At 56.3% G+C, this 24,884-nt stretch overlaps 13 protein-coding genes across 13 annotated transcripts in view; 5 read left to right on the forward strand and 8 right to left on the reverse strand.

Annotated features, from left to right (window-relative positions):
- The window catches only part of CHGG_09387 (uncharacterized protein), a gene marked incomplete at both ends in the record, with an annotated part of 1,081 nt that extends 294 nt beyond the window's left edge, over nucleotides 1-787 (reverse strand). The window contains 2 exons of the mRNA XM_001227313.1: nucleotides 5-427; nucleotides 608-787. Coding sequence (XP_001227314.1) covers nucleotides 5-427; nucleotides 608-787 — 603 coding nt within the window. The remainder of the gene's footprint in view (nucleotides 1-4; nucleotides 428-607) is intronic.
- A 1,726-nt stretch (nucleotides 788-2,513) lies between these two features.
- CHGG_09388 (uncharacterized protein) lies at nucleotides 2,514-3,611 on the reverse strand (the record flags this gene model as incomplete). The annotated part of the gene is made up of 3 exons (XM_001227314.1): nucleotides 2,514-2,946; nucleotides 3,018-3,325; nucleotides 3,405-3,611. The coding sequence occupies 3 exons, from the start codon at nucleotides 3,609-3,611 to the stop codon at nucleotides 2,514-2,516; spliced, it is 948 nt and encodes a 315-aa protein (XP_001227315.1).
- Nucleotides 3,612-4,662: 1,051 nt separating this feature from the next.
- CHGG_09389 (uncharacterized protein) lies at nucleotides 4,663-5,112 on the reverse strand (the record flags this gene model as incomplete). Its single annotated transcript, XM_001227315.1, has 2 exons — nucleotides 4,663-4,872; nucleotides 5,026-5,112. 2 exons carry the CDS (start codon nucleotides 5,110-5,112, stop codon nucleotides 4,663-4,665), a joined length of 297 nt encoding a protein of 98 aa, XP_001227316.1.
- A 312-nt stretch (nucleotides 5,113-5,424) lies between these two features.
- On the forward strand, nucleotides 5,425-6,373 carry CHGG_09390 (uncharacterized protein; the record flags this gene model as incomplete). Its single annotated transcript, XM_001227316.1, has 2 exons — nucleotides 5,425-6,042; nucleotides 6,152-6,373. 2 exons carry the CDS (start codon nucleotides 5,425-5,427, stop codon nucleotides 6,371-6,373), a joined length of 840 nt encoding a protein of 279 aa, XP_001227317.1.
- Nucleotides 6,374-6,576: 203 nt separating this feature from the next.
- Nucleotides 6,577-7,297, forward strand: CHGG_09391 (uncharacterized protein; the record flags this gene model as incomplete). Its single annotated transcript, XM_001227317.1, has 3 exons — nucleotides 6,577-6,616; nucleotides 6,697-6,796; nucleotides 7,057-7,297. 3 exons carry the CDS (start codon nucleotides 6,577-6,579, stop codon nucleotides 7,295-7,297), a joined length of 381 nt encoding a protein of 126 aa, XP_001227318.1.
- A 711-nt stretch (nucleotides 7,298-8,008) lies between these two features.
- CHGG_09392 (uncharacterized protein) lies at nucleotides 8,009-9,931 on the reverse strand (the record flags this gene model as incomplete). Its single annotated transcript, XM_001227318.1, has 6 exons — nucleotides 8,009-8,433; nucleotides 8,497-8,759; nucleotides 8,824-9,136; nucleotides 9,212-9,286; nucleotides 9,373-9,445; nucleotides 9,512-9,931. The coding sequence occupies 6 exons, from the start codon at nucleotides 9,929-9,931 to the stop codon at nucleotides 8,009-8,011; spliced, it is 1,569 nt and encodes a 522-aa protein (XP_001227319.1).
- A 1,581-nt stretch (nucleotides 9,932-11,512) lies between these two features.
- Nucleotides 11,513-12,349, reverse strand: CHGG_09393 (uncharacterized protein; the record flags this gene model as incomplete). Its single annotated transcript, XM_001227319.1, has 2 exons — nucleotides 11,513-11,527; nucleotides 11,744-12,349. The coding sequence occupies 2 exons, from the start codon at nucleotides 12,347-12,349 to the stop codon at nucleotides 11,513-11,515; spliced, it is 621 nt and encodes a 206-aa protein (XP_001227320.1).
- Nucleotides 12,350-12,883: 534 nt separating this feature from the next.
- CHGG_09394 (uncharacterized protein) lies at nucleotides 12,884-13,469 on the reverse strand (the record flags this gene model as incomplete). The annotated part of the gene is made up of 2 exons (XM_001227320.1): nucleotides 12,884-13,153; nucleotides 13,209-13,469. 2 exons carry the CDS (start codon nucleotides 13,467-13,469, stop codon nucleotides 12,884-12,886), a joined length of 531 nt encoding a protein of 176 aa, XP_001227321.1.
- A 633-nt stretch (nucleotides 13,470-14,102) lies between these two features.
- Nucleotides 14,103-15,850, reverse strand: CHGG_09395 (uncharacterized protein; the record flags this gene model as incomplete). The annotated part of the gene is made up of 3 exons (XM_001227321.1): nucleotides 14,103-15,013; nucleotides 15,186-15,519; nucleotides 15,608-15,850. The coding sequence occupies 3 exons, from the start codon at nucleotides 15,848-15,850 to the stop codon at nucleotides 14,103-14,105; spliced, it is 1,488 nt and encodes a 495-aa protein (XP_001227322.1).
- Nucleotides 15,851-16,180: 330 nt separating this feature from the next.
- On the forward strand, nucleotides 16,181-18,229 carry CHGG_09396 (uncharacterized protein; the record flags this gene model as incomplete). Its single annotated transcript, XM_001227322.1, has 5 exons — nucleotides 16,181-16,237; nucleotides 16,355-16,508; nucleotides 16,968-17,260; nucleotides 17,343-17,796; nucleotides 17,883-18,229. The coding sequence occupies 5 exons, from the start codon at nucleotides 16,181-16,183 to the stop codon at nucleotides 18,227-18,229; spliced, it is 1,305 nt and encodes a 434-aa protein (XP_001227323.1).
- Nucleotides 18,230-18,978: 749 nt separating this feature from the next.
- On the forward strand, nucleotides 18,979-20,627 carry CHGG_09397 (uncharacterized protein; the record flags this gene model as incomplete). The annotated part of the gene is made up of 2 exons (XM_001227323.1): nucleotides 18,979-19,639; nucleotides 19,699-20,627. 2 exons carry the CDS (start codon nucleotides 18,979-18,981, stop codon nucleotides 20,625-20,627), a joined length of 1,590 nt encoding a protein of 529 aa, XP_001227324.1.
- Nucleotides 20,628-21,492: 865 nt separating this feature from the next.
- On the forward strand, nucleotides 21,493-23,448 carry CHGG_09398 (uncharacterized protein; the record flags this gene model as incomplete). Its single annotated transcript, XM_001227324.1, has 4 exons — nucleotides 21,493-22,239; nucleotides 22,318-22,965; nucleotides 23,017-23,292; nucleotides 23,347-23,448. The coding sequence occupies 4 exons, from the start codon at nucleotides 21,493-21,495 to the stop codon at nucleotides 23,446-23,448; spliced, it is 1,773 nt and encodes a 590-aa protein (XP_001227325.1).
- Nucleotides 23,449-23,626: 178 nt separating this feature from the next.
- CHGG_09399 (uncharacterized protein) lies at nucleotides 23,627-24,643 on the reverse strand (the record flags this gene model as incomplete). The annotated part of the gene is made up of 3 exons (XM_001227325.1): nucleotides 23,627-24,334; nucleotides 24,517-24,539; nucleotides 24,595-24,643. 3 exons carry the CDS (start codon nucleotides 24,641-24,643, stop codon nucleotides 23,627-23,629), a joined length of 780 nt encoding a protein of 259 aa, XP_001227326.1.
- Nucleotides 24,644-24,884: the final 241 nt, after the last annotated feature.

A 24,884-nucleotide genomic window follows, 5' to 3' on the forward strand; every position in this document is an offset into this window, starting at 1 on the left:
GGACGAGCGTCGTCGTGGTGATGACCTGCGGCTGGCCGTCGCCCAGTGGGACGACCAGTGTCGTTGTGATGATCCGGGTGCCGACCACCGTCTGGGTGGCGTCCTGGCCATTGCCGTTCTCGCCGCCGCTGCCGCAGGGAAGGACGAGAATATCGACCGGCGAGCACTGGGCCGCCGACCAGCGGTCGTACAGGTTGTAGAAGGTGCCCGATGCGCACTGCCAAAAAGTGGCCGAGGAGCCCAGGGCAAGCGAGCCGTTGGTGCACACAGAGAAGCCCCCCGTGTACAGGGCCCCGGACTGGGGTGGATCGTCGAACTGGAACTGGAAGTTGGACGCGATGTAGCCGGTGCGCCCTTGGTCGTCGGTCAGCACGCCGTCGGCGAGCTGGACCACCACCGTGCCACCACCAGAGCAGGTAGCGCGGTTCTGTGGGTTGGGGTTGTCTGGTTAGCGGCCGTTGCCTGCCCAGCATGTGTTCGATCATCACGGCGCGATGTAGGAGCCACCGCATTGGTCCTCGGGGGTTACTGGGTCGACCAAGGCCCAGGCCCCCCCTCAGAGTCATGGGTGTCATACGATCGTGAGGTCAGTCGGGAAATGACGTACCGCAAAAAGTGAGTCCCTCTTGGCCTTCCCGGCGAGCGGGACGACGGTGATCTCGAACCGCCCGTCCGCGTTGGGCTGGCAACCCGCGGGGGCATCACCCTCGGGCGCGACCTTGTCGGTTACGCCCTGCGCGATGGCCAAGGGCACCATCGCCAGGAGGGCGAAGAGCTGGAATCGCATTTTTCCGGTTCTTGTTTATCTTGTCTTCTGGTTTTTTTCTTCGAAAAGCAAGTGCTGTCAGCCTCGGTGCTTTTTATCTCAGCTAGTTGTTAGAAGGGGTCACCTACGATGAGAGAGATGCCCACAGGCAAAGAGCGGTGTTTCCTTGTGCTGGTGGTTTGTTGGTGTTTTCCTTCCAACAAAATTGGAAATTGGAGTGAGGGAGGGGAAAAAGAGAAGAGAAGATCGTCGCCGAAAAGAACAAGTTAAGCTTCTCAGAACTTATGCGGGTCTTGCTTTCGCGTCATTTGCCGCCTAATGTGCGACTCAGTTCATTGTTGTTAGCATTCTAAGAGAGAACCTCGTCGGCGTCACAGGCTCGGCATCAAGCCGGGGCGGGGGCGGGACGGATGGCCTACCCCTGTCATGAAGAGGCTGGTGCCGGCCGGCCTGCAGGTGGATGCATTGGCTGGTGTCGATCCTTGCATTCGATCTCAATCCCAAGCCAAAGACGACGGATGACGCCCACATCTTGGGCTGGATTGGGTAGCCGACCTTGGGAAACGTTGATCCCTTCCTTGATCGTGCAGAGGTTCATGATTCTGCACTCACATACTTGCGGTATGGATTTGATACAGGTGCGGGCTTGCTGCCACGAATGCTTGGTGGTTATGTAACTAATGCCGTAATGCATCTGCTGGGAGCCACACATGCAGTGGCCTAGAATCATTCAGGGGTAATTGAAAGCAGAACAACACAACCTTCCTTTGTTCCAAGTCAGCTGTCTTCCTAGGCAGATTCACCGCCTGTTCCTGTCTGCTAAGCAATTTGGCCACAGCGAGGGGTTCCATTTGTTGGGAGATTCATGGCACTGAAAACCTTTGAGCTTCAATGACCTCATGACTGCCAACAGCCTGGCGCTATTGATCTGTTGGTACCTTGAGACCAACAAGAACTTGTGGCAAAGTTACACAGACGGACAGCTGTGCTGCTCTGATCTGGCAGGCATTGAAAGCCAAAGATTATTCGGACCAATGGTGCGAAGTTTGCAACTTTGAGATGGGCGAAAACGAGAAGGGACTCGAAGCAACTAGAATAGGAATTTTTCAAAGGACTACTGAATCGGGCGTTGATTTGACATTATGGGTGGTTGACTTATGCTTGTCATGACATGGCATTCATGGTCGAGCTGGGGCTTATTTTCATCTGACCATTCCATCACAGTTACTTTGTTTGTACATAACCAGGTAATGTCATACTGAGTGTGTTGCCGGCGGCTGCCAGGGCGCACAACCTTACCGTCTGGTGTCTCACAAGCAAAGATGAACGACGAAACTTTAAGGTCAGCCTCCACTAGTTCCCAAATAAATGTACACATCATCGGCTGATTCCCCTGAGAACCTTACCCAGAAACCGCAAAGCCAACCTGACCATGGTTGGCGACGCCCAGGTATTCACAATCCATGGTCACGGCGTGCCCTTGCGAGACTTGAACTTCAACGTATTCCAACACCAAACGCCTGCTCCTAACGAAGAACATGCATGCCCAGTCTAAACCACAAAAGGCCATGCAACCTCTGCAAGTAAACCAGTCCCCAACCCGACCCATCGCCATAGTATCATTAGGTTCCCAACCCTTCATCAGGCGCGTCATCAACACTCCGCGCACCAACGCATCAACCATCCCAACTTCATCCCCCCACCATCCATCATAACCCCACACACCGCCCTTCCACTACTAATGCGGCTACTGCGGCGGGTAATACGGCTGACCCTGCACCGGCGTCCCATGCGGGCTATACATCTGCTGCTGCTGATACTGCGCCGGGTCCGGATATGCACCATACGGCTGCTGCTGCTGCTGGGGGGGATAAGCACCGGCAGGGGTGTGCTGATGCTGATGCTGCTGTGGGGGATATGCAGTCTGCTGGGCGTAGGCGGTGTCGGGCTGCTGCGGGTACATGGTCGACTGGTACTGCTGCTGGTCGGTGTACTGCGGGTGGGCGGCGGCGGTGGTGGTGGTGGTGGTGGTGGTGGGGGGCTGGTGTTGCGGTGCTAGCATCGGGGTGCCTTGGGCCTTCATCTCGACGGTGGCGTTGTCGGTGGAGGGCGTTTTGTGCTCTTGGTGCCAGAGGCGGAAGGTGTGGCCGTGGAAGATGAGGGTTGCGAGGAAGAGTAGCCTAGGGGGAAGAAGGGGCTGGTTAGAAGGGGGGTTGGCTTTGGTGCGTTTGTGGCCAGGGGCGGGGCTTACCACTCCAGGGCGCTCACGCCGGCAATGGCGCTGATCAGCGCGAGGCCGACCGGCCCGGCGACGGCGGCTCGCTTGGAGACGGTGCAGTGGTTGCTGTTGATGGCGCTGCCGTCGTTGAAGCAGGACTCGACGTTGACCGGGACGTTAAAGCTCGCACGCAGCTCGGCGTTGGCGCCCAAGGACGCGAGCCAGAAGATGACCATGGTCAGGTCAAGCGACAGCACGGCCCAGATGTTGTACGCCCCACGAGCAGACGCTACCTTCTCGGTTATGAGCGTGTAGCTGACAATGATCCACGTGAATACGACCTGTGGACCGAGTTAGAATGCCGGTTCTCACAGGCGGCGACGCATGATGTCTGTAGGAGGTGCTTATAACGGGACTTACACAAGCGACCGCAAAGCCGTTAGCACCCAAGGCTTTCCCATGGATCAGGACGCCAGCCATAATGACGGTGACGAAGCTGAAGACGATTTGAAGGGCGCGCACGATCACCACCCAGAGGGGAGTCTGCTGGATGTACTGTTCCTTCTCATCGTGTACGGCTGCTGTGGGTTCGGCATACGCCTGTTGTGGCATGGTGGCGGCAGCCATTGTCGGTAAGAGCCGGCCTAGCAGTATACGCGCTTTTGAGGATGGATTCTACCGGTCCGGTCGTTACTATGATGCTGTTGAGGCACTGAGGAAAACAAATGGGAAAACGGGGGAGCGACCACTTTTACATAGCCGCCATTAGAAGGGCTGGAGCGCCATGTGGAACTTTTGAACCAGCAAACGGAGCATCCTCCCCTTCTTCTGCAGCAGAGCCTCACACTGCCCAACGCCGGCCAAGGCAGAATCCCTCCCGCAGGTGGTCCCGGATCCAAAGCGGAAATGGCACGTTGCTAGTGATCTCAGCCGCACTCTCGATGCGACAGTCCCACCCCACAGCGGTAAAAAAGGCCGCGGATAACCACAGCCGCCTAATTTTCTTTTGATAGGGGCTTTCATCGTTCTCGGGCGGGCAGAAATCGTAAATATGTGTACCTAAATCCGTTGGAGTGGTCACTTCCCAGGCCCAAACGCGCTCCTCTTGTCCACCCCTTTCATTGTGAGGGATGGACATGTCGGCGGCAACGCTGGGCCCAGACCACGGCCGAACCCGCACAAGCTTCCAGCGGCACGACGCAAATATCGGTCTTGGCGGCAGGGGTAAGCGAGAATTCCCCAAACGGTGTCACCTCAATCCTGGGGGGCAGGGCGCTTGGGGCCTCGTGGTGCCACGCTTGACGTTCTCATTGGAGGCAGCACCGAGACCCCTCGCGCTCAGCCAGACTGTCTCATGCGGCTCTCAACATTTGGCTTGGACGGGAAGATCTTGGTTTGGGCTTATTTTAGCAAACCTGAACGCCATGCAGCAACCCCGTTATCGCTCTTGTTCAGCCCCGGAACTGCCGGTGCCAGACCAGGCTTGCATCCCGATCATGATACCAACACTCGGACAACTGAAAATGAGCTTGAATACGGTCCTGTATGTTTCCATAGGTGCCGTCCGTTGCGGTTTTAGGCTACCTACTTTGGGCTTGGTCGTGGATTTGCAGCTCCGACTTGTTAGATGGTTTACGTGGGCGGAGAGATGCTCCGGAGAGCTACATGTATCTGACACTCATTCCCTATCTCTGTTATCTTGTACTTGAATACCCTCCTCTTCCCTTTCTCCGTCGGGATCTTTACCAGATCGGCGCACTTCCATCGGATCTTCCTGGGATGGCTTTGCCTCCTCAACAGCAGATGGTGGCAAAAGCTTTGTACATACAAAAAGTACACGGGCTTCCATCGCCGCTTCGCCGACCCTGAGATATCCCATCTCGCGTACCTATCATTCAAAGCTGTCCACGAACGTTGAGTCGTCCTTCTCACCAAATTTACCACTATTATCATGGAAAGCCGTTTTTGTTTGTGCTACAACGAAGGCCCCGTGTCTCCAAATTCGCCGTTGTGAGTAAATCGGAAGTTGTCTTCAGCTTACCTGTCCCGATATTGGCGGAGAGTAAAGCCGTCTGCCAGATTGGTAAGGTAACCTCCCCAGTCCGGCTGCGTCTATGGTGGGCCGCATCGCGGAATGATATGGGTCACCAGGTTACGCAAAATAACTCGAACACACCGTCCTGTGTGCACTGGCAACATGAAGTGGCAAATCGACGTCAGAATCACCGTCGGGTTATTTACAAAGGCATCATCTGACCTCGTACCTGACTCGGTGCCCCTGAGGTCAGGGTGGTCTACAGTATATGAGCCCACACCGTTCTCCCCCTCCCCCGCCTGGCCTTCCCAGGCCACTTTCCCTTTTCCCGCTACATGTACTGATCGTCACCCATCACGCCTTCTCAGTACATCAACCATTCTTGAATGACGGACGTCAGAAACCATGACATCCAAGTCCCTTCCCAATTTTGGCCCCTGGGGTGACAACGGAAATGGCAGCGGTAGCCAAACGGAGAATGCATCACGCAATAGCGACGTCCTTTCGCCCAAGGAGAGCCTGGCGAACTTCAGCCCACCGGCAACCCCAACACCGGCAATCTCAACACCACCAAGCACAACGGGAAGCTACGACGTTAAAGGAGACAACCGGGAGCTGGTACAACCAGAGCGCTCACAGATTTTCCGCAAATATTTCAGCGCTGAAAGTAGCGAGGGCCAAGGATGGGCAGTACTATGTTTGAGGATGACTCCGGACCCCGGGGCGCGGTGTTATAAAAAGGCGCCGTGGGCAGCTCTTCTTGAGGTCAGAACCGCCGATATGCCCCGCTTAATGCGCGATGGCTTCTTCTGGTCAGCCGAGAATATCCTCCCCGAAGAAGGACACGTTTCCAGAGAGACCAGCCCGTTATGGGCAGACTTCGGGTTCTACCATAAACGTACCTGGGTTCTTGCCGATAGGTCCAACGACGAGGTTCCTAGATGGGTTGGATGTCTTCACATCTTGACCCCTTCCTTTGAGATCCTCCCAAGCTTCCAGGTCCAACAGTTGAAACCGGAGAATGTATATGCTACATCAGTATGGGACGGACTTGGGCATCTCATCTACGACTATGCTTACAGCTCGCCACAACTTAGCTTTAATTGTCTTTACGGCGATAGGCCCCTTCTAGGCTGGTGGCCGTGGCCAAGAGAAGAAGCGATGGACCGTGTGGGTGAGCGATCTCCGCACCTCTGCGTCGGTGGCTCTCAGCCTTGCCCGTCTCCGGAAGCCTTTCCCGTACCCCCGGAACCTCAACATCTTCAACATCCTCATCAACGGTCGACGAGTTGTGTCATTTTGTAATATTGGGAGACCCTCTTACTCTCAAGGACCAGCTGCCTATAACCCCTAACTGAAGATGTTGACAAATTCCATACGGTGGCCGATACTAACAGACGTCTGGTGTTGGTTGGGAAGGGGCGGAAGACGATACATATGGAGTGGAATAATTTTTTCTTGATGTAATGTAGTCTTTATAAGTGGGAATGAGTTGCCTAGCAGCCCTGGCACTTTGGGTTTTGCGGGGCCTCTCCCTTCTGCGTTGTGTATCTCGGAATGTCGATAACCTGGACTCCCCGGAGAGTCTACGTCGATGGTAGGTATATTGTTGAATAAAGTAAAATCTCGTGGTAGTCCATGCCCTGGCAACATTATCTCGTTGGCACTGACAGACAGACAGCTTGACCACACGTTTTACTGGTTCCAGCGACCAGCTTGCACTCAACTGGCAAGTCCTGACTTTGAAGTCCCCCTTCCCACCTACACACTTCGAGAAGTAAGGCAGGTAGGCGCTAGGCGCCTACGTTTTGAGCTGAGCCTTCCGTCGGGCTGGTGAAATACTGGCAGCCACGCAGGGGAGCGACTTGAGATGGAAAGAGCAAACCTGAATCGCGGGCTTTTAAAAGTGATGTCTCCCGCAATCTGAATCTTCTCCTTTCTTTTCCCACCACAAACCTTGCAAAATAAAAATGAACCTGTTCCTTTACTCCCATCAAGCAATATCCAAAATAGAAATTTAAAACATGCCTGCGTAAGCTTCTGGGTCTGGGCTAATGTCATGTCGCCGTGTGCTTTGAGTCTGACCTTCGAGGATCTAGCATCCAGTTCACGTCTGGCCCTTTGGCCTCCACCACCCGCTGCCGGCCTCCACCCAACCGTCCGATCCGGCCGCCGTAGCCGCCGCCGCCACCCCCCTTCGGCCTGCGGAAACCCCCGTGGCCCCTACGGCGACCACGGTCAACTTGGATCCCTCCCCACTTCCCACAAGGCACTGTAAGTCGATACCGCCTCCAGCTTCTGCACATCATCTTTCCTAGGCTGTTCTAACGCCGTCTCCGCACTCTAGCCGACACTGAGGGGGAGGGGGAGGGACTCCAGAATGGGGGGTTGCCCGCGGGAGGGAGGGGGGGAGGGGGTTCTCGGCGGTGGGGCGTCTGGACGCGGACACGTCGGGTGGGTGGCTGGCGGCTTGGGTGGCGTTGTGCCTGTCGCTGGGGCCATGGGCGGTGATGGCTGCGATTAAGACTAAATCTGGTGCATTAACGACAGAAATAACTACATGGTCCTGTTGGGCGGTTCGACGTTGCTGTGCTTCTTGTGTTGCGATGTAATAATCTCCGCTCGTGTGGACGAAGTCATTTGTGTGTTATGTGAAGGAAAAGGAAGAAGAAAAAAAAGAAGACGAAAAAGAGTTGGGGAAAAGACGAAAAGGGCTAGACAGTGAACCATTCTGTATTTTTTTATTTTCTTTCGGCATATCTACGATCCTCGTGCTCCCATCCTCTCCGTTCTCAATCTGTTCTCCAGAGCAACAAATGCTACATACCGATTTATTAACTCCCAAGATAGGAAACAACCCAGGTAGGTTCCAGCCCCCTATTCGCAGCCAAAATAACCACCTCAAACAACGACAGTCTCTTTCCTTGGCCCATCAAGCCTCCCACGCGACAAACTCCCAAAGCATCGGCACCCAACAACCCTCACAAATTCAAATCTCAATCTCGGGCGTCCGGCGACGATACTCCAACCTGACCGTCGGGTCCGCGCGCAAACTAAACGCATAGTGCAGCACCCGCGGCGTCGGCGCCCCCTCGGGCAGGCGCCAGTCATACTTCAGCAGCAGGTGGACCAGAACGACCTTGGCCTCGTTGGACGCAAAGAAGCGGCCGGGACAGGCGTGCTTGCCGTGTCCGAAGCCCAGGTGCTCCGGGCTGGTCGTCACCAGCTGTGCTGCGTTTTCTTGTCCTGCCGTTTCACGCATGCGCAGGAAGCGGCGACCGTCCCATTGTTGTGGGTTTGGGTAGATGGTCGGGTTCCACATGTTTTGGGCGGTGACGGCGATGGTGGCGTTGGCGGGGACGAAGGTGCCGTCGGAGAAGTGCATGGGTTCGGAGGTCATCCGGCGGAGGGAGACTGTGGTGTGGGTGGGTGTGTGAGTATGGGGGGAGGGGCGTAGGAGGACAGGGGTGCGCTTACCGATACCGGTTGGCTTGATTCGTAGACTTTCTTTGATGACGCTGTCGAGGAGCTTCATGTTGTACAGTGAGGTCTTCTTCCATCCGCCTTCGGAGAGGGCCTGGACCATTTCTTGCCGTAGTTCGTCAATAATCTCGGGGTTCCGGCACAGGTCCGTCATGACTTGGGTAATGAGATCAGTCGTGGTGTGGATGGCGGCGAACGAAAGGGTCAGTTGCACCACGACTGGGTCGTAGGCCCTTCCCTTAGCCTCACGCTCGAACCTGTCACGCGGGGTCGTATTAGTGAGAATACCTTATATTACGAGTAGCATGTGCAACGACCTACCATTCAATCGCATCATCAAACTCAACCTTCTCCCCACGCTGCTTTCGCGCCCGCCTCTTGCTGATCACTCCATTCAGCACACGGCGGGCCTCCCGGACATCGGCCCTGGCACGGGCGCAGGAGGGCATGAACCAGTGGACCAGATATCTCAGGGGGGCAGGCCATAGCCGCAGTTCATCCGCCGCCCGGAAGCCGTCCACCGTGTACTCGCGAGTGACACGAAGCCAGTCTTGGTTCCGGCAAAGCTCTTCGCCGAGGAACACGCGGGAGGAGACCCGGGAGACAACACGGAGGAGGGTCTCTCGCAGCGGTGCTGTGTTCCATGCTGTGGTGCCTCATTAGCGGGTTTTCGAGACAACTCATAGGTGTTTCCGCGACTGCTTCTTACCTTGACCATTACTAGCGGGATACTGTTCCTCCACGGCCAGCGTGGTTTCTTCGGCGAGAGGCTCGGTCACCTTGTCTGTTTTAAAGAAGAGACTTGTTAGCCCTGATACGGACAAATGTACCTACGTTTGGGAATGGCCTGTCCTCAAGCCTGTTACTTACTCAGATACTTGGTAAGGTCTTTCACGATGACATCCTGAACAATATGAGACTCCCGGCTACCCTCACGGAAGCCCTCAAAGCCGGGAAGATGAGCGTGGAAAGTCTGTGTGTATACGATTAACCGCCTGCACCTACACACGCTTCTGACAAGAGCAGGATCGGGGCGCACCTTGAAGACCCACCGCGAGAAGCTGAGGCGGGGGTCGTTGCGAATCTCGTTGGTTAGATGCGGCGGCAGGATCGTCACCTCGCCGGCGTCGCCAATGACTCGCGCCGGTTTGTCGGGATGGTCACGGAACCAATCGCTCAGCATGGAACGTGAACCGAACAGGAATTCCTTCTTGGAGCGAATGTCTGTGACCTCGAGCAGCTTCCGGGGGTTGAGGTGGGGGATGTTGCTGGCCGACTTTTGCCCCAGAAACAAGAATATAGCCGCCAGCGCAAAGGCCGCGGCTAGGAAATAGGGGGCCGGCACTGGGATTGTTGTAGGGTCATCGACCCAAGCCCGAAGCCCCTCGAAGGAGGCCACGCCGGGGAAAGAGCTTGGTTGGGCCATCATTTCTGGTTGATGTACCATGCAAGTGACGTGAGATTCGGACAGGGAGAAGCAAGGCACTGCAGGTGTAGTGATCAGGACGGAGATAGGTGCCGATGGGCGTCGGCCACACCTTTATATAGCAAGCGTATGTTGTACAGTGAGTGCACACTGGAATGTTATACATGTACCGGCTCGGACAGTTCTAGTCTCCCGTCTCTTGCTCACCCTACCTTCTATGACCACGTCCAGAGACGATCCCAACTCCGTCTGGATCACAATGAGGCCAGTCAGGCGACATATTCCAGGGTAGATGCCCTCTAGTGCTGTCAGAAACTGATTCTGCCTCCCTGGTGATTGGGTGTTTGTGTGTAAACCGAAAGCGAACACTCCACGACACGGACCGGGATGCACAATTGCCGGACAGGGGATAAATATTTGCATAACTGTGCATAAACCAAGTACAACCTGTGGATAACATGGCTTGGCAGTCTTGTGCTTTGCATAAATGCACAAGGAGAGACAGGCATGTCGGGAATGACACGGCTCCTCGCCCGGCGACGGGTATCTCCGTGAATGCGCAAGAAAGGTTGTTTAAAAAATGTAGACTAGGTAGGGACGCTAATTCTAGTGTCAAATCGGAAACTGAACGCATATTTTACAGGTTCAGCTGAGCGGGGGCTAAGCGGGGAACACCGGTGACATAAAAGAAAATAAAAGGAAAGTAGAAAAGCAGAAAAAGAAGGAAGGCAATTCGGCAGACCAGGCGAGGAAATCGGCCCAGCACCATCAGACCCTGCCGTCTAACAACGTGTTTCAAGGATTGGTATCTGCCCAACCGTGTGTGGGATAGTTTTAGACCTCTCTCTGAGGTTGATCAGATGAGGAGTTGGCTACGAGCCACGAGACAAACAAAACAGTATGGTACATGTATCCTCTTGGGGCGGGAAGGTCGTCTCTACAGTCAAAAGCAAGAAACTGTAATCGCAGTAAAAAAAGGGGCATTGCATGAGATATAAAAGCCTGGGGTTATTGTAATCACTGCATTACATGTAGGAACTGTTCCAATGTTGTTTCCATTTCCTTGTAACCGACACTCTTCCAGTTCCGGTAAGCCAACCGCTTCGCCGGCAGGGTTATCTCGTCGCTCTTCCAGTACCACCGCATCACGGCCTGGGACTTGCCGCCACTAATTGGTGAATGAAGAGAGTACGCTCACGCGGGAGATCTCGTACCGTCGTACGCACTTGAGCACTCCCAGCACACGCGCAAGGTCCGAGTGGACGTTATCATCCTGCTGGAACATATATTTTCAGTCGACATTACAAGCAAATACGGAGTCAGCAACTTAAGATCCAAACAAAACGGGCTAAGACACAGCCTCCTTCCACTCGTTTTATCATCTTCGGCCAGTCCGACCCCCCTCCCGCCACCCATGGCACACCCAACTCCATATCGTCAACAACAGCAGAGTAGGTACCTAGGTACCTAGGCACATGTAGGTAGGTACCTAGCTATCATCACCCACACCGGCAGCCACATCCCTAAACCACAAAAAAAGAACAAACACTACATGGCCCGTGCTCCACAAGAAGAAGCCGTATTTCAAGTCTCGATTAACTATCAGAAAATCAAGTACACCGAACCAGTTCAATCTAAAACCACGAGTCAGCCATAGACTCTTCGAAACCCGCCCCCCGGGCTAGCCAGGACCCTAAGACGGCATGGCCCCCCAACCTCTCCCCCGAAAACGACAGGGTCCCAGGACCCAATAACAATCACCCCCCCTAAACAGAGGGCGACCGGGGGGGTGGGCGGGTGAATGGGAAAGAGAACCGCGGCGGAAGGGCCGCCATGGCGAGGCTCTTGCTGGTGCCGCGCCTTTACAGAACAAGTGGCCTGGCCGACAGGCAGGAATCCGAGGCGGTTAGGGTGCACGGGTGTCGCGGGGTGGATTGCGTAGTCCGAAAGCCGGGGCGAGGTGCAGTGAGGGGGCTTTCGTTCGGTGGCTTCCCATGGTGGAGTGTCGAGTGCGAGGCCTGATGGCACGTAAAAACAGTGGTGGTGTAGGGACAGGGCGACGGAGTGGTGGTATCGTAAACCTTTTCGCGGCGACGGCGAGTAGGTTTTGGCAGAGCGCGAGCCGTGGGTCTCTGCCCCGGCGATGATGGTGGCAGTCGTGGGCGCGATGGGGTCGCCATCGTCGCCAGAAGATACCAGTGATGTAGGTCTGGACGCCGGTCCGTGGGGAGCCAGGTACGTCGAGGATAGGCGAGGAGATAGGAGCCGGTGTGCCAGGGGGTCGTCGCCCGGCAATTCTTGTCTCAGTAGCGAATCCACTGGGCCACGCCGCGACCTTTCGGCACCGTCCCGGGGGCTGTCATCACGAATCGAAAGGTTGCCGGCAAGGCCGAAGATTGCCCAGTCATGACCCTCCTCCATATCGAAGGTGTGTTGCTGGGGTTGACTGCCCAACGCCGAGGGGATGGGTTGGGGGTGTATGATATTTGATGTTTCAGAGCTAGAATACTCGCGAAAGGGAAGGGAGAAAGGCACCGAAATGTAATTTAAATGGAAAGGAATGTACCAAACTATACCCACGCGTATAAGCTAGGGAGAGGCAGCAATAAAAACGTGAGGTGGAGTGTACATTTTATGTTGACGCTTGATATTGGGCACATCGCAACAGCCTCGTTGGTCTCCGAGGCACAATTCATACGATAAAATTATGGCGACATATGTCTAACTGTGGTTGCCATGAAGCGTCAGAAATACAACACGGCACTGGCCTTTTGGGACATGTCTATGATTTATCTAGGTATCTATCTCGGTCCATACTCCAATGTTAATCTAACTCACGAACCAAACTTTTGATTCCACCCAGTTACAAACACGATCGAGTTACAAGAATCAGTACAATAGATACTCCATCCTCGCCCGATATTCCAACTCAATTCCCACGGCATGTCGCCTGGCTCAAAGTGTAGGGCTATCAGTCGCAGCAGGCAGCTTTTCAGCCCCCGCCGTGATCACGACCGGATATGCTGTGAACAGCTCCCCCGTGATGATTGTCGTGTATGCGGTCGAGGTAGTCGTGCCCGCCGATTCGCCCGAAAAGGTGTAGTTGCAGTAGGCGGCAGTGCGGTCTTCGATCACGCACGTCTCGTCCAAGACGGCCGTCACACTCGCGATTGCCGTCGACAAGATGCCGACCATGGTTGAGGGCCCTTCAGTGACCGTCCAGGGCTGGGTTGTATGAGTTAGGTTTTGTGTTTAGATTCAACCACGGAGAGCAACTTACAGGATCATTCTGGTCACAGGTGGTTGTAGGAAAGCCGGGCATGTTGAGATGGCCAGATTGGCAACGGATCTGATACGTTGTAGCCACGGCGTCCGCTGCAATAACGCTGGCGTCGAAGGAGTACTCGCCTTCCCTCTTAGCACCAAGGAACACGCCAACCGTCGTGGGTTCTGCTTCAGCCGCTGCCGCTACGACAGGGAGCGCATGAGCGTCCGCGGACATGACACCCGCCAAGAGAAGAAGGGAGATATCAGGGAGCATTATATTGGGCTTTGACTTTGAGAGGGGCTGGTGAGTTTTGGTCTGCCATCTTGTTTGTGGGTAATGCCGGCGTTTTATACATCCGTCAGTCGGACTGAAGTCCTCCCCGAACTTCCTATATCGCGGTAGCCGGGCCGGCACTAGTCTCTTGGCTCCCGTTACGAATCGACGAATCGACGATTAGCGGTGAAAATCTGTGCAAGGTGTCAGCGGGAAGAGGCACAGCCGGCAACGCTAGAATAGCGTCCGCTCGGTGAGTCACTTGGCAACCGTGAAGGACCTCGGGATTCCATCTGGGCAGGCTAAGCATAGTGGGTTATCTTACCCCTAGACGTGTGACGTGTCACCGTGTCACGGCATTGGGGGCTGTGTGCTGGGCGTGAATACGGCTCAACTCTACATATGCATGGTTCTATTTTTCAGACTCCTTCGAATACCTTGGAACTTAGATAATGGTACGGTACAAGGGAACTGCACCAGTAAGAGCCATAGCTTGGTAACTGTCTCGGAAACACGTAGACTAGAGAAGGATCTGTCCCGCTTGTTTCACTCTCAGCCAAACCAAACTTGCAACATCTTTGGGCGAACACCCCAAATCACTTTTGAACAGCCGAGTTCATCTAGAGAATTTTGTTAAACAAAAACGATTCCGCGGGAATTCTCCCTGCGCCTGACGAGCATCTGATTTTCGGGGTGAAAGAAGAGAAACTCGTGCATAGAGTGGCGCGCCAGGGGCTTGTTCCCGACAAACCCAAAATCGTACTCATCCAGCAACTTGACGAGCAAGATCTTGGCAGCTAGGTCAGAGATCAAGCGGCCGGGGCAAGCCCACCGCCCTGCTCCCCAGGTGAGGATGTCGGTGTCGATATCCTTGAAAGGCCGGGCGCGGTGCTCTTCAATTTTGTCCTCGGCACAGAAACGCAGGCCGTGGTACTCCCGAGGGTCCTCGAAATACTCGGGGTTCATCGTTCGCGTGGCGCCCGACATGGTGACAAACTGACCCTTCTTCAGCGCCAGGCCATTGGAGAGCACATGATCCTTCTTGACAACGCGGCTGTATACGAGTAGGGTACCCGGAGTCAGCCGGGCCGACTCCTTCATGGCCGATTCCAGCTTTTCTAGGCTGGCCAAGGCCGCCATGTCCCAACGGCCACGGACCTGAACGTGCTTCTCCCGGATCTCGGCGCGGACGGCCTCGAGCACGTCGGGGTGTGCCACCATGTCCATGATGGTGCGGCAGCAGAAGTTGGCAATGCTGTATGTAGAACCGGCCGCGATGGACCCGACAAGAGCCGTCAGCACGTTGGGGTCACGCTCCAGCTCGCTCCGACCGGCTTCCACCATCCACGAGAGCACATCCGGGTTCACCTTCCTGTCAGGGCCGTTCTTGGTGAACTCTTCCTTGAGCTGCTGCACCCTGGGCACGACGTAGCTCGTCAGTTTTCTCCAGCCCCTGAGCAACTTCCATTTCGGCGGAAGAAGCCACACTAGCACCGGCTGCAAACAGGCCGGCACACAACGCATGGCAAAGCAGACCTGGAACACTATTCGCCTCAAAAGTTAGAACTGGTCTGATTCACGAGAAAACACAAATTCACACTCTCGCCCCCGCACCAGCCCACTCACCATTATTGGTATGCTCATGCGCCAGATTCACCAACTCGGGATTCCTCGCCGTCATCTCCTCCCCAAACAACACCAACGCAATCGACTCACTCACGCAGCGCACCACCGCCTTACTCGGCTTCATCACCACCCACTCCCCCACGCGCTGAGGAAACTCCTCCCCAATCGCCGCCGCAATGCGCGCCCCCGTCAGGGCAAACAGCGCGGGCAGTGCCGGGCTGATGTACGACAGCAGCACGCGCACGTGGAAGCTCGTCTTGCGCACCACCCCCATCCCCGTCAGGTGGCCTAGCAGCCCGAAGGCATGCGACTCGCGGCTGTTGAGCACGTCGGCGCCGAGCCGGTTGAGCTCCGGGATGAGGGTCGGCGGGAGGATGATTTGCTCCGTGTCGCCGCGGGCCAGACGGTACGGGCGGCCTTGGGCCTGGTTGTGTGCGAGAAAGGGGTTAGTGACGTGTGCCTTGGGGACTTTTACAGCATGAAATAGGGCATCTGTCCGGGGAGAAGCATACCTTTTCGTCGGCTGCGGTGATGATCTCCTGCGCATTGGTGATCCAGCGGACCCGGGAAAAGTAGGACGGCTCCCAGGAGAAGCGCTTATTGGCCGTGAAGAGGCCATCTTGGCTGTCGTCTCCCTTCTGCCTCTGAAACAGACGTGGAAATAAGATGCTCGCGACGATTGCGAATACCACAGTGATCCCGAGAAACTGTTGGCCGCTGCAGGCCTGGGCCAGGGTTGCCGTGTCGAGGTGCATGGTCAAATCTCGTCACCGTTCGGCTGGGTGCCGAAGGACCAACTGCTTAACTGAAGCCGAACAGGAAGGGGGCGAGGATGGGGACCGTGGGACGACGCCCATGTCAAGTTCTATTACTTAGTACAACATTATGTGACAAGGAGTTTCCTTTCCTGTCCTCCCCGTTTCGCTCCGAGAGGAGCCGGGATCTCAGCGTCGTAGAATCCTCTTGTCCATGTGCGTACGGGGTGTACTCCCGAGAGCAGGAGGTTCGTGTACAAGAAAGTACCTTGGAAGTTGTCACAACAGCAGGCCATCGACCAAGAACCAGGGCCGTTGACATGGATCATGATGTGCGACAAGGGGTTCAGCCAGTTTGGGAGTCGAGGTCGTATCATCGACTCCAGGGTCCGCGCCGCACTCCAACATGGGAAAAATCCTAATCCTTCCGCGCGGGTGCCGTCCCGTCTCCGCCGACTCCTTTGTTGCAACCAATAAGCTTCAAAACCAACCCTCCGTTCTTAGATGGTGTGTTCCATGCATATGCGGGCGGGTTCGATGATTGCCAACCGAACCAGGTTTCCCATTGACCTTCTCGATGCAGTGAGGAATACCACTCAGCAAATTCGGGAGTGGGCAGTTATCGGCCCAGGCGGAAGGCATGTGGGAGGTGTGGGAGGTGTGTGTGCAACGGGTAAGACCGCCGTGACACGACCGACCCACGCTTTCTTCACCTGTGTCAGTCAGTTTGGTGTGAGTAGGAGCCGAGCCTCTGCCGAGGGAGGTGGCACACCTGGCCCCTCGAATATTGCACAGTCTATCGAGAGTTGCTTACACACAGTGGTGGTGTTCTGTTCTGTTCTGGGGAGAGGGGCCGGGGAGGGCGGCCTCGACAGGGGCTTAGGCGAGAGTTTACAGGCACTTGCAACCAACAAAACCAATCTCCGAGCTGGGGATTTTGGAAAGTTGCGCGTGGGAATCAGGTCATGCATGGCTGAGGCAACGAATCCTACAATTCATGGCCGCCCATCGACGAGGTAAAACAGTAAAGAACAATGCATGGAAAGACTTGAATCCGTGGTTCCCCGTCTTTGTCTTTCCCACAACGGTTTCGATCTTCGCTCTCCGTCGTTACTAGGCCCTAAGGAGAACGGAAAGATGGATCTGCCGCCGCCTCCGTACCCCTCGGTCGTCACCACCGGCCTTGTCGTCGTCTCGGCACTCTTCCCCGTGATCTCGGGCGTGTCTATCCTGCTCCGTCTCGCCGCCCGCCGCAAGGCCAGTCAGGCACTCCATCCCGACGACTACTGGATCATCGCATCATGGTTCTTGACATTGGGACTCAGTATCCTCGTGTGGTATTTTACTCCACGGACGGGAATCAACTACTTTAATACCGACTTCCTTACCGGGACTGAGAATTCCCTAGAGGTACGGGGAACCAATCTTGAGGACCATTCATTGAGACATTAGAGGATATTAGAGACTCGAGACTGACTATGATTGCGATCAGCTTATCTTCATTTCATCCTGCTATGTGCAGTTCCCCCTCGGCGCGGTCAAGATCGCGGTGCTACTCTTCTACATGCGCGTCTTCCCAACACCCATGTTCCGGGCCATCGTGTGGTGCGTGATCGGCATCGTCAGCGTCTGGTCCGTCCTGTTCTTCCTGCTCGTGCTTCTCGAACTCGATCCTATCGCATTCCCTCTCATGACGGCCAACCTCCGGCTCGACAGCACAGCCATCGGCCTCGGGCAAGTGGCAAGCAGCTTCGCACTCGACATCCTCGTGCTGTGCCTCCCCCTCCCCGTCATCGCCCGCCTGCACATGAAATGGGAGCGCAAGGTCGCCGTGGCCCTCATCTTCTGGCTTGGAGCCTTCTGCGCTATCGCCGCCATCGTCCGGACCGTGCTGCTGGACCAGTCCATCCGTGAGGTGGTCAGCTCCGACAGCTACAACAGAGTTGGTAAGCATCTCTCCACTCGGGCACCATCCCTACGCGGGTAACTACAGATCCCCTTAAACATACTAACACACCACCCCTTTCTCCAGCCAACCAATCCCGCCAATACATCTTCATGGTCCTGGAACCAAACTGCTCCATCCTCGCCGCCTGCCTGCCTACCTACGGCCCGCTGCTATCCGGCGGGCGCGCGCCCGAGTCCATTGTGCGCAGCGTGCGCAGCGTCTTCAGCCTGCGCAGCGCGCGCAGCAACAATGCCTCGGCGGCCAGCCTGCCGCGCAGCCGCCACAAGAGCGCCGGCGAATCCCAGGTCGAGCTGCACGATATCGAGGGCGAGGACTACTCGCACAAGGTCTCCCGGCGAGGTCGTCCCGCCAGTTCCGTCCATGCCCGCTACGGCTCAGGTCTGCTGGCAAGGAGGGGGGGTAGGGAATAGGGAATCCGACGGGGGGGGAATGGTAGATTGGGGATTGGAAGGGGGAGTGGTACTATCGTGGGATGGCAGGTTGCCCTTGCGCCGTGGACGGCCATGGCTTTTGTGCCCTGTTACTTGGCTTTGGAGGTTTGTCCCTTAGAGACGGCTTAATTTTTCTAACTACCTACCTACCATTGCCACGGGAACCTCGATGTTTTCCACAGTGTGAGCAGGCCAAACCATATTCACATGTCACTTTTCCCAATTTTAGGACCCCGTTCCTCTGAGATGGGCCCGAATTCAAATCCTGACGGCAAAAACACCGTGTCCTCGGTGGCGGGGAAAAAAGATCACCAGCAAGGGCTGCCGAGGCCCCCTCCCTTGTTCATGGCTGCAGAGGAGCGGCGCGAGGGCGCGAAGGACACCCTGCAGATCACATTGTTCGTTTCGTAATATCATTGGCGATTGAAATCCTCCTGCCCACTCTGCAGAATCCCTGTCTGTATCTGCATACGATTTACAAGTTCTCAACTTTGACCTGCGTTAGTCTACTGCATACCATCGGAAGGATGGCCAGTGCCTCCGTCGTGATGCCGTGGTCGCTCGTAGAGTGGTAGTATCTGTGGGTAAACACTGAGGTACCTACATGCATCTGCCGTTGCAACTCCAGTCATATGAATAGCGCCCACAATGTTGCTCTTAGTCTTCGCAGTCAGCCCTCTGTGCAGCCATCGGGGTCTCTCCATGCCACACTACCCCTATTCACAACGATGAGCTTTCCGATCGACATCTCCGTCATGCCATTCTACGGCGTGGCGGAGACGGCCTTCAAGTGGCTATGCTACGGCTTCCTGGCCTACTGCATCGCCGATGCCCTCTCAACATGGCAACTCGTGCACAAGCAGGCCGAGCACCCCCTCGTGGGCAGCCCTCTCGCGCTTGTCCCCAGATTCCTCCTCAACCTGCTCTACTCATGGAAATCGACCGCTCTCGCTAAGGCAGGCTACGACAAGTACCCGTCCTCGCCCTTCCAGCTGATCCGCAGCGATGGCCGGGTCGTGGTGCTGCCCATCACCCTGCTGGACGAGGTCAGCCGCATCCCGAGCCACATCGCCGAGTCGACGGCAGCGCTCGAGCGCGACCTGCTCGGCTCCTTCACGGGCGTCGGCCTGATCCTCGAGAGCCGCCTGCACCACTCCATCGTCCAGCGCAAGCTGACCCCGCGCCTGGGCCTGCTGCTGCCGCGGATGGAGGCCGCTGTCACCAGCGCCTTTGACAAAAACTTCCCGCAAAGCGAGGAGTGGACCGAGATTCAGCCGTACAAGGTGCTCAGCAGTGTGTCTTCACGGTTGAGTGCTGAGGTTATCGTTGGCCCGTCGTTCTGTGAGAACCCAGAGTGGCTGCACATCGCGGTGGAATACACCGAGAGCTGTAAGTTCAGTTTCAAAGCGTGCACATCCAAACTCATTAGTAACACCGCCATTCTACAGTATTCCGAACAGTCGTAGCCCTCCGCTGCCTCCCCGCCTGGACACACCCCGTCGTCTCCCGCCTCCTCCCGTCCTACTGGACCGGCCAACGGCTCCTCCGCCGCGCGCAACACCTCCTCGGCCCCAAAGTCGGCGACCTCCTCAGCAAAAACAACGCCGGCACCTGGCAACCGCAAGACGACAACCCAGAAGACCTGAACGTTCTCGCCTGGCTGGCGGCCCTCGCCAAAGGCGCCGAGCGCAACGCCAACACGCTCAGCCACGTGCTGGTCCTCGTCGCCCTCGCCATGGTGCACACCACGCTCTTGCGCATGGTCAACGTGATCTACGACGTGACGGCGGCAGGCCCCGCGCTGCGCGACCAGCTGCTGGACGAGATTGCGGGCGTGGCCAAGCGCGGCTGGCACGATAATGGCGACCCCTACGAGGCGCTGGATAAGTTGGATAGCGTCCTGCGCGAGTCCCAGCGCATGTCGCCGCCGACTACGATGGGTATGAAGCGCTGGTTTAAGGAGGCGTATACGTTTCAGGATGGCACCCATGTAAATGCGGGGACCTATGCGTGCATGCCGGTGTTTGCGATTGAGAATGATCCGGGAAAGGTGCCGGAGCCGGAGAAGTTTGATGGGTTGAGGGCTTACCGGGCGGCGCGGGAGACGAGTGATCCGGAGAAGGCCAAGCTGTTGAGGTTTGCGTCGCCGGCGCCGGATTTTTTGAATTTTGGGTATGGAAAGACGGCGTGTCCCGGCCGGTTTGTGGCCGGGGTGGTGGTCAAGACGGTCATTGTCAAGGCGCTGACGGACTATGAGTTCAAGTTCCTGCCGGGCACGGAGAGGCCGGGGAATCTGATTGCTCATGAGTTCCTGTTTACTTGGCCCTGGACCAAGATGCTGGTCCGCAAGAAGCAGAAGCCGACTTGCCCTTTCTGATACTGGGCTCCGCTGTCACAAGGGGGGGGCAGAAGTCTGTCGGAGTCTAGACATTGTCTGGGGGCCAAGGCCAGGATGGCCCCCAGACTCTGATCGTCTGGTTAGGAATCTTACGAGATCCATGATTTACCCGCGTTCGGTTGCAGATACAAAACAATCTGCAAGAATCCTGCATGTGATTGACACAGTGCCATTGCATGGGATGGAGTGCTGGGATGGATCAAGGTCCACCTCGGTCTGTGCTGCTCCAGGATAGGGGTTATGCATTGCAACGCTGGCGGGGCAGTGAAGGCCCATGATCTTGTTGCAGCCGGTCAGCAATTTTGTGCTAGTACACTAGACAGCTGAATATCGTCGATCGATCAGAGATCTTCCTTTCCGCCCTCTTGTGGGTATCATCGGACTGGCGGAAATAGAAATGGTTGATAAGGGGGTGTGATCTCGGGCCACTCGGCCACTCGGTGTATGGCCCCCGACTGCGCCGTTCATGCTCGCCGTGCCCAATGATGGGAAGTTTCTGGTCCATTGGTCGGAGTCACTGTGCCGGACCGGGAGATGAAAATGCAGCCACGAGAAGGACAGAAACCGAGGCGAGGAAAGAAAAGGAAATCTGCAGGCATCAAGCTGTTGGGTTCCAAACTCTTCCAAAGCCCCAAGAGCTCGCTTCATCGCACAGTTCCCTCTCTGCAGCTCCTCCCCCTACTAGCGCGATCCTCCCTGAGCAAAATAACATTCCCTGTCATCTTTTTTTTTTTGCCTTCCGCCACCCCTGCACCGCGCGGGTCCCTCTCCCTCCCGCCGACCACTAAACCCCTTGAAGTGATAGCGCCAGATCGCCAAGACGGTCGGATCGAAGATCAACACCATGAAGGTGGAGGACTCGGAGAACCCCCCTGCCAAGGCGGACCGGGTCGCCGTGGGCACGGAGGAGAAGGAGAAAGAGTCGACAGACACGGCGGTGGACCTCAAGCCGGCAGCAGAAGAAGAGAAGAAGGAGAAGAGAAAGCAGACAGTCGAGTTCAGTGACAAGGAGGCAAACCACGAGCTCACCGCCAAGGCCAACGTCAAGGACGCCGCCGACATCAGCGAGGACATCGACCCGGCCAACGAAGTGCAGGGAGCAAAACTCGTGGTCATCCACCTGACCATCTGCCTGTGCACCTTCCTGGTCGGGCTCGACTTCAACCTGATCGCCACCGCCGTGCCCGTCATCACCAGCGACTTCGACTCGACCCGTGATATCGGCTGGTATGGCGCCGCCTTCATGGTCGCCATGTCGGCCAGCCAGCCGCTGGCGGGCAAGGTGTACACGCTGTGGTCCAAGAAGCTGGTGTATCTGCTCTACCTGCTCGCGTTCGAGGTCGGCAGTCTTGTCTGTGGCCTAGCGCCGTCGTCGTCGGCCCTCATTGCTGGCAGGGCTGTGGCAGGGTTTGGTGCGTCCGGGCTGTTTGCTGGGGGGTTCACTATCCTCACCACCATCATTCCGCTGCATAAACGGGCGGTGTGGACGGGTCTGATGGGTGCTACTTTTTCGATTGCCAGCATTGTAGGGCCGGTCATCGCTGGTGGTCTGACGCAGAACGTTACCTGGAGGTGGTGCTTTTATATCAATGTAGGTCTTGTTCTGGTTGTGCTGTGATATCGGCGTGGATGAAGTTGGGGTGCGGGGTCTAACCCGTGCCATGCGCAGCTGCCGATCGGTGGTGCCGCTGCCATCGTGTTCTTCCTCCTCGTTCATCTTCGTCCCGCCGAGACCGAAAAGAAGACTCTCAGGGGCAAGCTCGAATCCCTGGATATCCTCGGCTTTGTACTATTCGCGTCCTCCATCACCATGCTCCTCCTCGCGTTGCAGTGGGGCGGTATCGAGCGCCCTTGGTCCTCTTCGGTAATCATCGGCCTGCTTGTGGGTTTCGGGGTAGTGATGATCTTCTTCATTCTCTGGACACTGCACCAACAAGAGAACGCCCTAATCCCTCCCCGGTTGTTCACCGTCAACAGGAACCCCGCCCTGCTCTGCGCAGCCGCCTTCTTTGTCAACGGGCCGTTCCAGGTCATCATCTACTGGCTCCCGATTTGGTTCCAGGGGGTGCTGGGCGCCTCGCCGACCCAGAGCGGTGTCAACTTCTTCCCAACTGTGGTTTCGGACGTGCTCGCTGCTTTCATCGGTGCGGCTATTGTCTCGCAGCTGGGTTGGTGGAACCCGCTTCTGCTGTTTGCTGAAGTCTGTGTTTGCCTCTGTGGCGGCCTTCTTACCACCATCTACCCAAATATCTCGGGGGCGCACTGGGTAGGCTATCAGATTCTGGGCGGTGTGGGGTACTCGTTGACTTCCAACCTGGTAGGTATCCTACTGTGATTTTGTGTTTTGCCCTTGCCAACTTGTCTCTAGTCGCATCTCGCCATGCAGTCCTCGTTACCACAAGATCTCGTCCCGCTAGGCTCGTCAACCCTACTGTCCATCATATCCACCAGTTGCTCCATCTTCATGGCAATCGGCCAGGCAGTCTTCCAAAGGCAGCTTCAGCTTAACCTCAGCGGTGTGATACCCGGCACCCTAGTTGAAGATATTATCGATTCGGGCGTGACCAGTGTGAGATCGCACGTGGATGCCACCGAGTTGGTGGCGGTGATTGAGAAATACAGCTTGTCCGTCACGCAGGTCTTTGTAAGTTTGCCCCCGTTCTGTTGCGCCAGTGAAACATTGCTGAACGGCGAGTAGTATATCCCGGCTGTAACACCGGTTCTTTCATTCCTTCTGCTCCTCGGCTGCAAGTGGATTTCAACCAAAAGCAAGCAGACCCCGGCAACAACCACAGCGTAGGATGGAAAGACAGAATCAGACGCAGAGAAAGGCGTGACGAGCACAGAGGGTGAGAAGTTACAGCCGGAAGAATAACTCAATTCAACCAACTAAACACCAAGTACTATCTATCCTACCACTAATAATACCTAATTCAACTGATGCCACCACCGCTTCATGCAATGCAGTATTAGCTCGCTTACGTCTCGCCCTTGGCAATCTTCTCCTCATACTCCGTGAACGTCTCAATCCCCTTGGGCACACCATTCCACTGCAAGCCCTGCTCATCCATCAGACGAGCACGGTGCTCCATGGCGCGCTTCCACGACGGCAGCCCAACCATAGCCTCATGCCAGGCACGCACATGGGGCACGCCCTCCCACACCTCATCCCACGACTGCATCAGCACCTCGCTGAGACGGAAATCCCACGGCGCGAACGCCATATCCGCGTACGTCATCTTACCGCCCACCAACCACCGCACCTCGCCGCCATCGGCCGCGGGCGGCTGGGCAGCCAGGATGCCCTCGAGCACGGTCAGCACGCGGCGGATCTCCTTGGTGTAGCGCTCGACGGCGGAGGGGATCTTCTCCGGGTGCAGGTGCTGGAACCAGCCGGCCTGGCCGTAGTAGGGGCCCTGGCCGCTCATCTGGAACTGCAGGTACTGGTTGCACAGGTGGCGCTCCTTGAGCCCCGCGTGGGTCAGGCGCTTGTCCGTGTCGTACACCTCGACCAGGTACTGGTTGATGGCGCCCGACTCCCACAGCGTGATGCCCGTGTTGGGATCCTCGATGGCGGGGACACGTCCGTTCGGGTTCACGTCGATGAAGGGCTTCTTCTTGACGTCGTCGAACCGGAAGGACTTGAACTCGTAGTTGATGCCGAGCTCTTCCAGGATGAAGACCGTCTGGGAAGGGGGGATGCCAAGAATGGCACCATCGTTAGCTTAGCTTACCGACCGGAGGCGTGTTGGCTGTGTCTGCTTGGTCTCAGGGGCTTTGAAAAAATGGGCAGAAAATAGAGGGGAAACACGACTGGGGATGCTGCATCGAGATCACCGAGGGTTTAAACCAGGAGTTGTCCTCATACCTTCCACGAGTTGGGGCCCGGTGCTGTGATTGGCGTTAGCAAACTGTCTCTCTCTTTCACTAGGTTTGAAGGACTCACGGGTAATCCACACACGGATCGGCTTCGCGGGGTTTGACGTGCTAGTCATTTTTCTTGTTCGGTGGCGGATAAGGGATGGATGTTCGCGTAAGATCGGATGGATGTTGCTAGTCCGGTTCGAGATCTTGGCTCTTGGGTTTGGCGGAACGCTGTGGGAGAGCCGTGGGTGAAACTCTGAGAGTGAAAGAGGGGAGTTCAAGTGCCAAATTGAAAGTGCCGCTGGCTCACGTACTCAGGGGGCACGAAGATAAGGGCAAAAAGCCTCCGTCGAAATCTGACAAACCAAACCA

Source organism: Chaetomium globosum, genomic scaffold (genome assembly GCF_000143365.1).
Source record: "Chaetomium globosum CBS 148.51 scaffold_6 genomic scaffold, whole genome shotgun sequence".
NCBI classification, from domain to species: Eukaryota; Fungi; Ascomycota; class Sordariomycetes; order Sordariales; family Chaetomiaceae; genus Chaetomium; species Chaetomium globosum.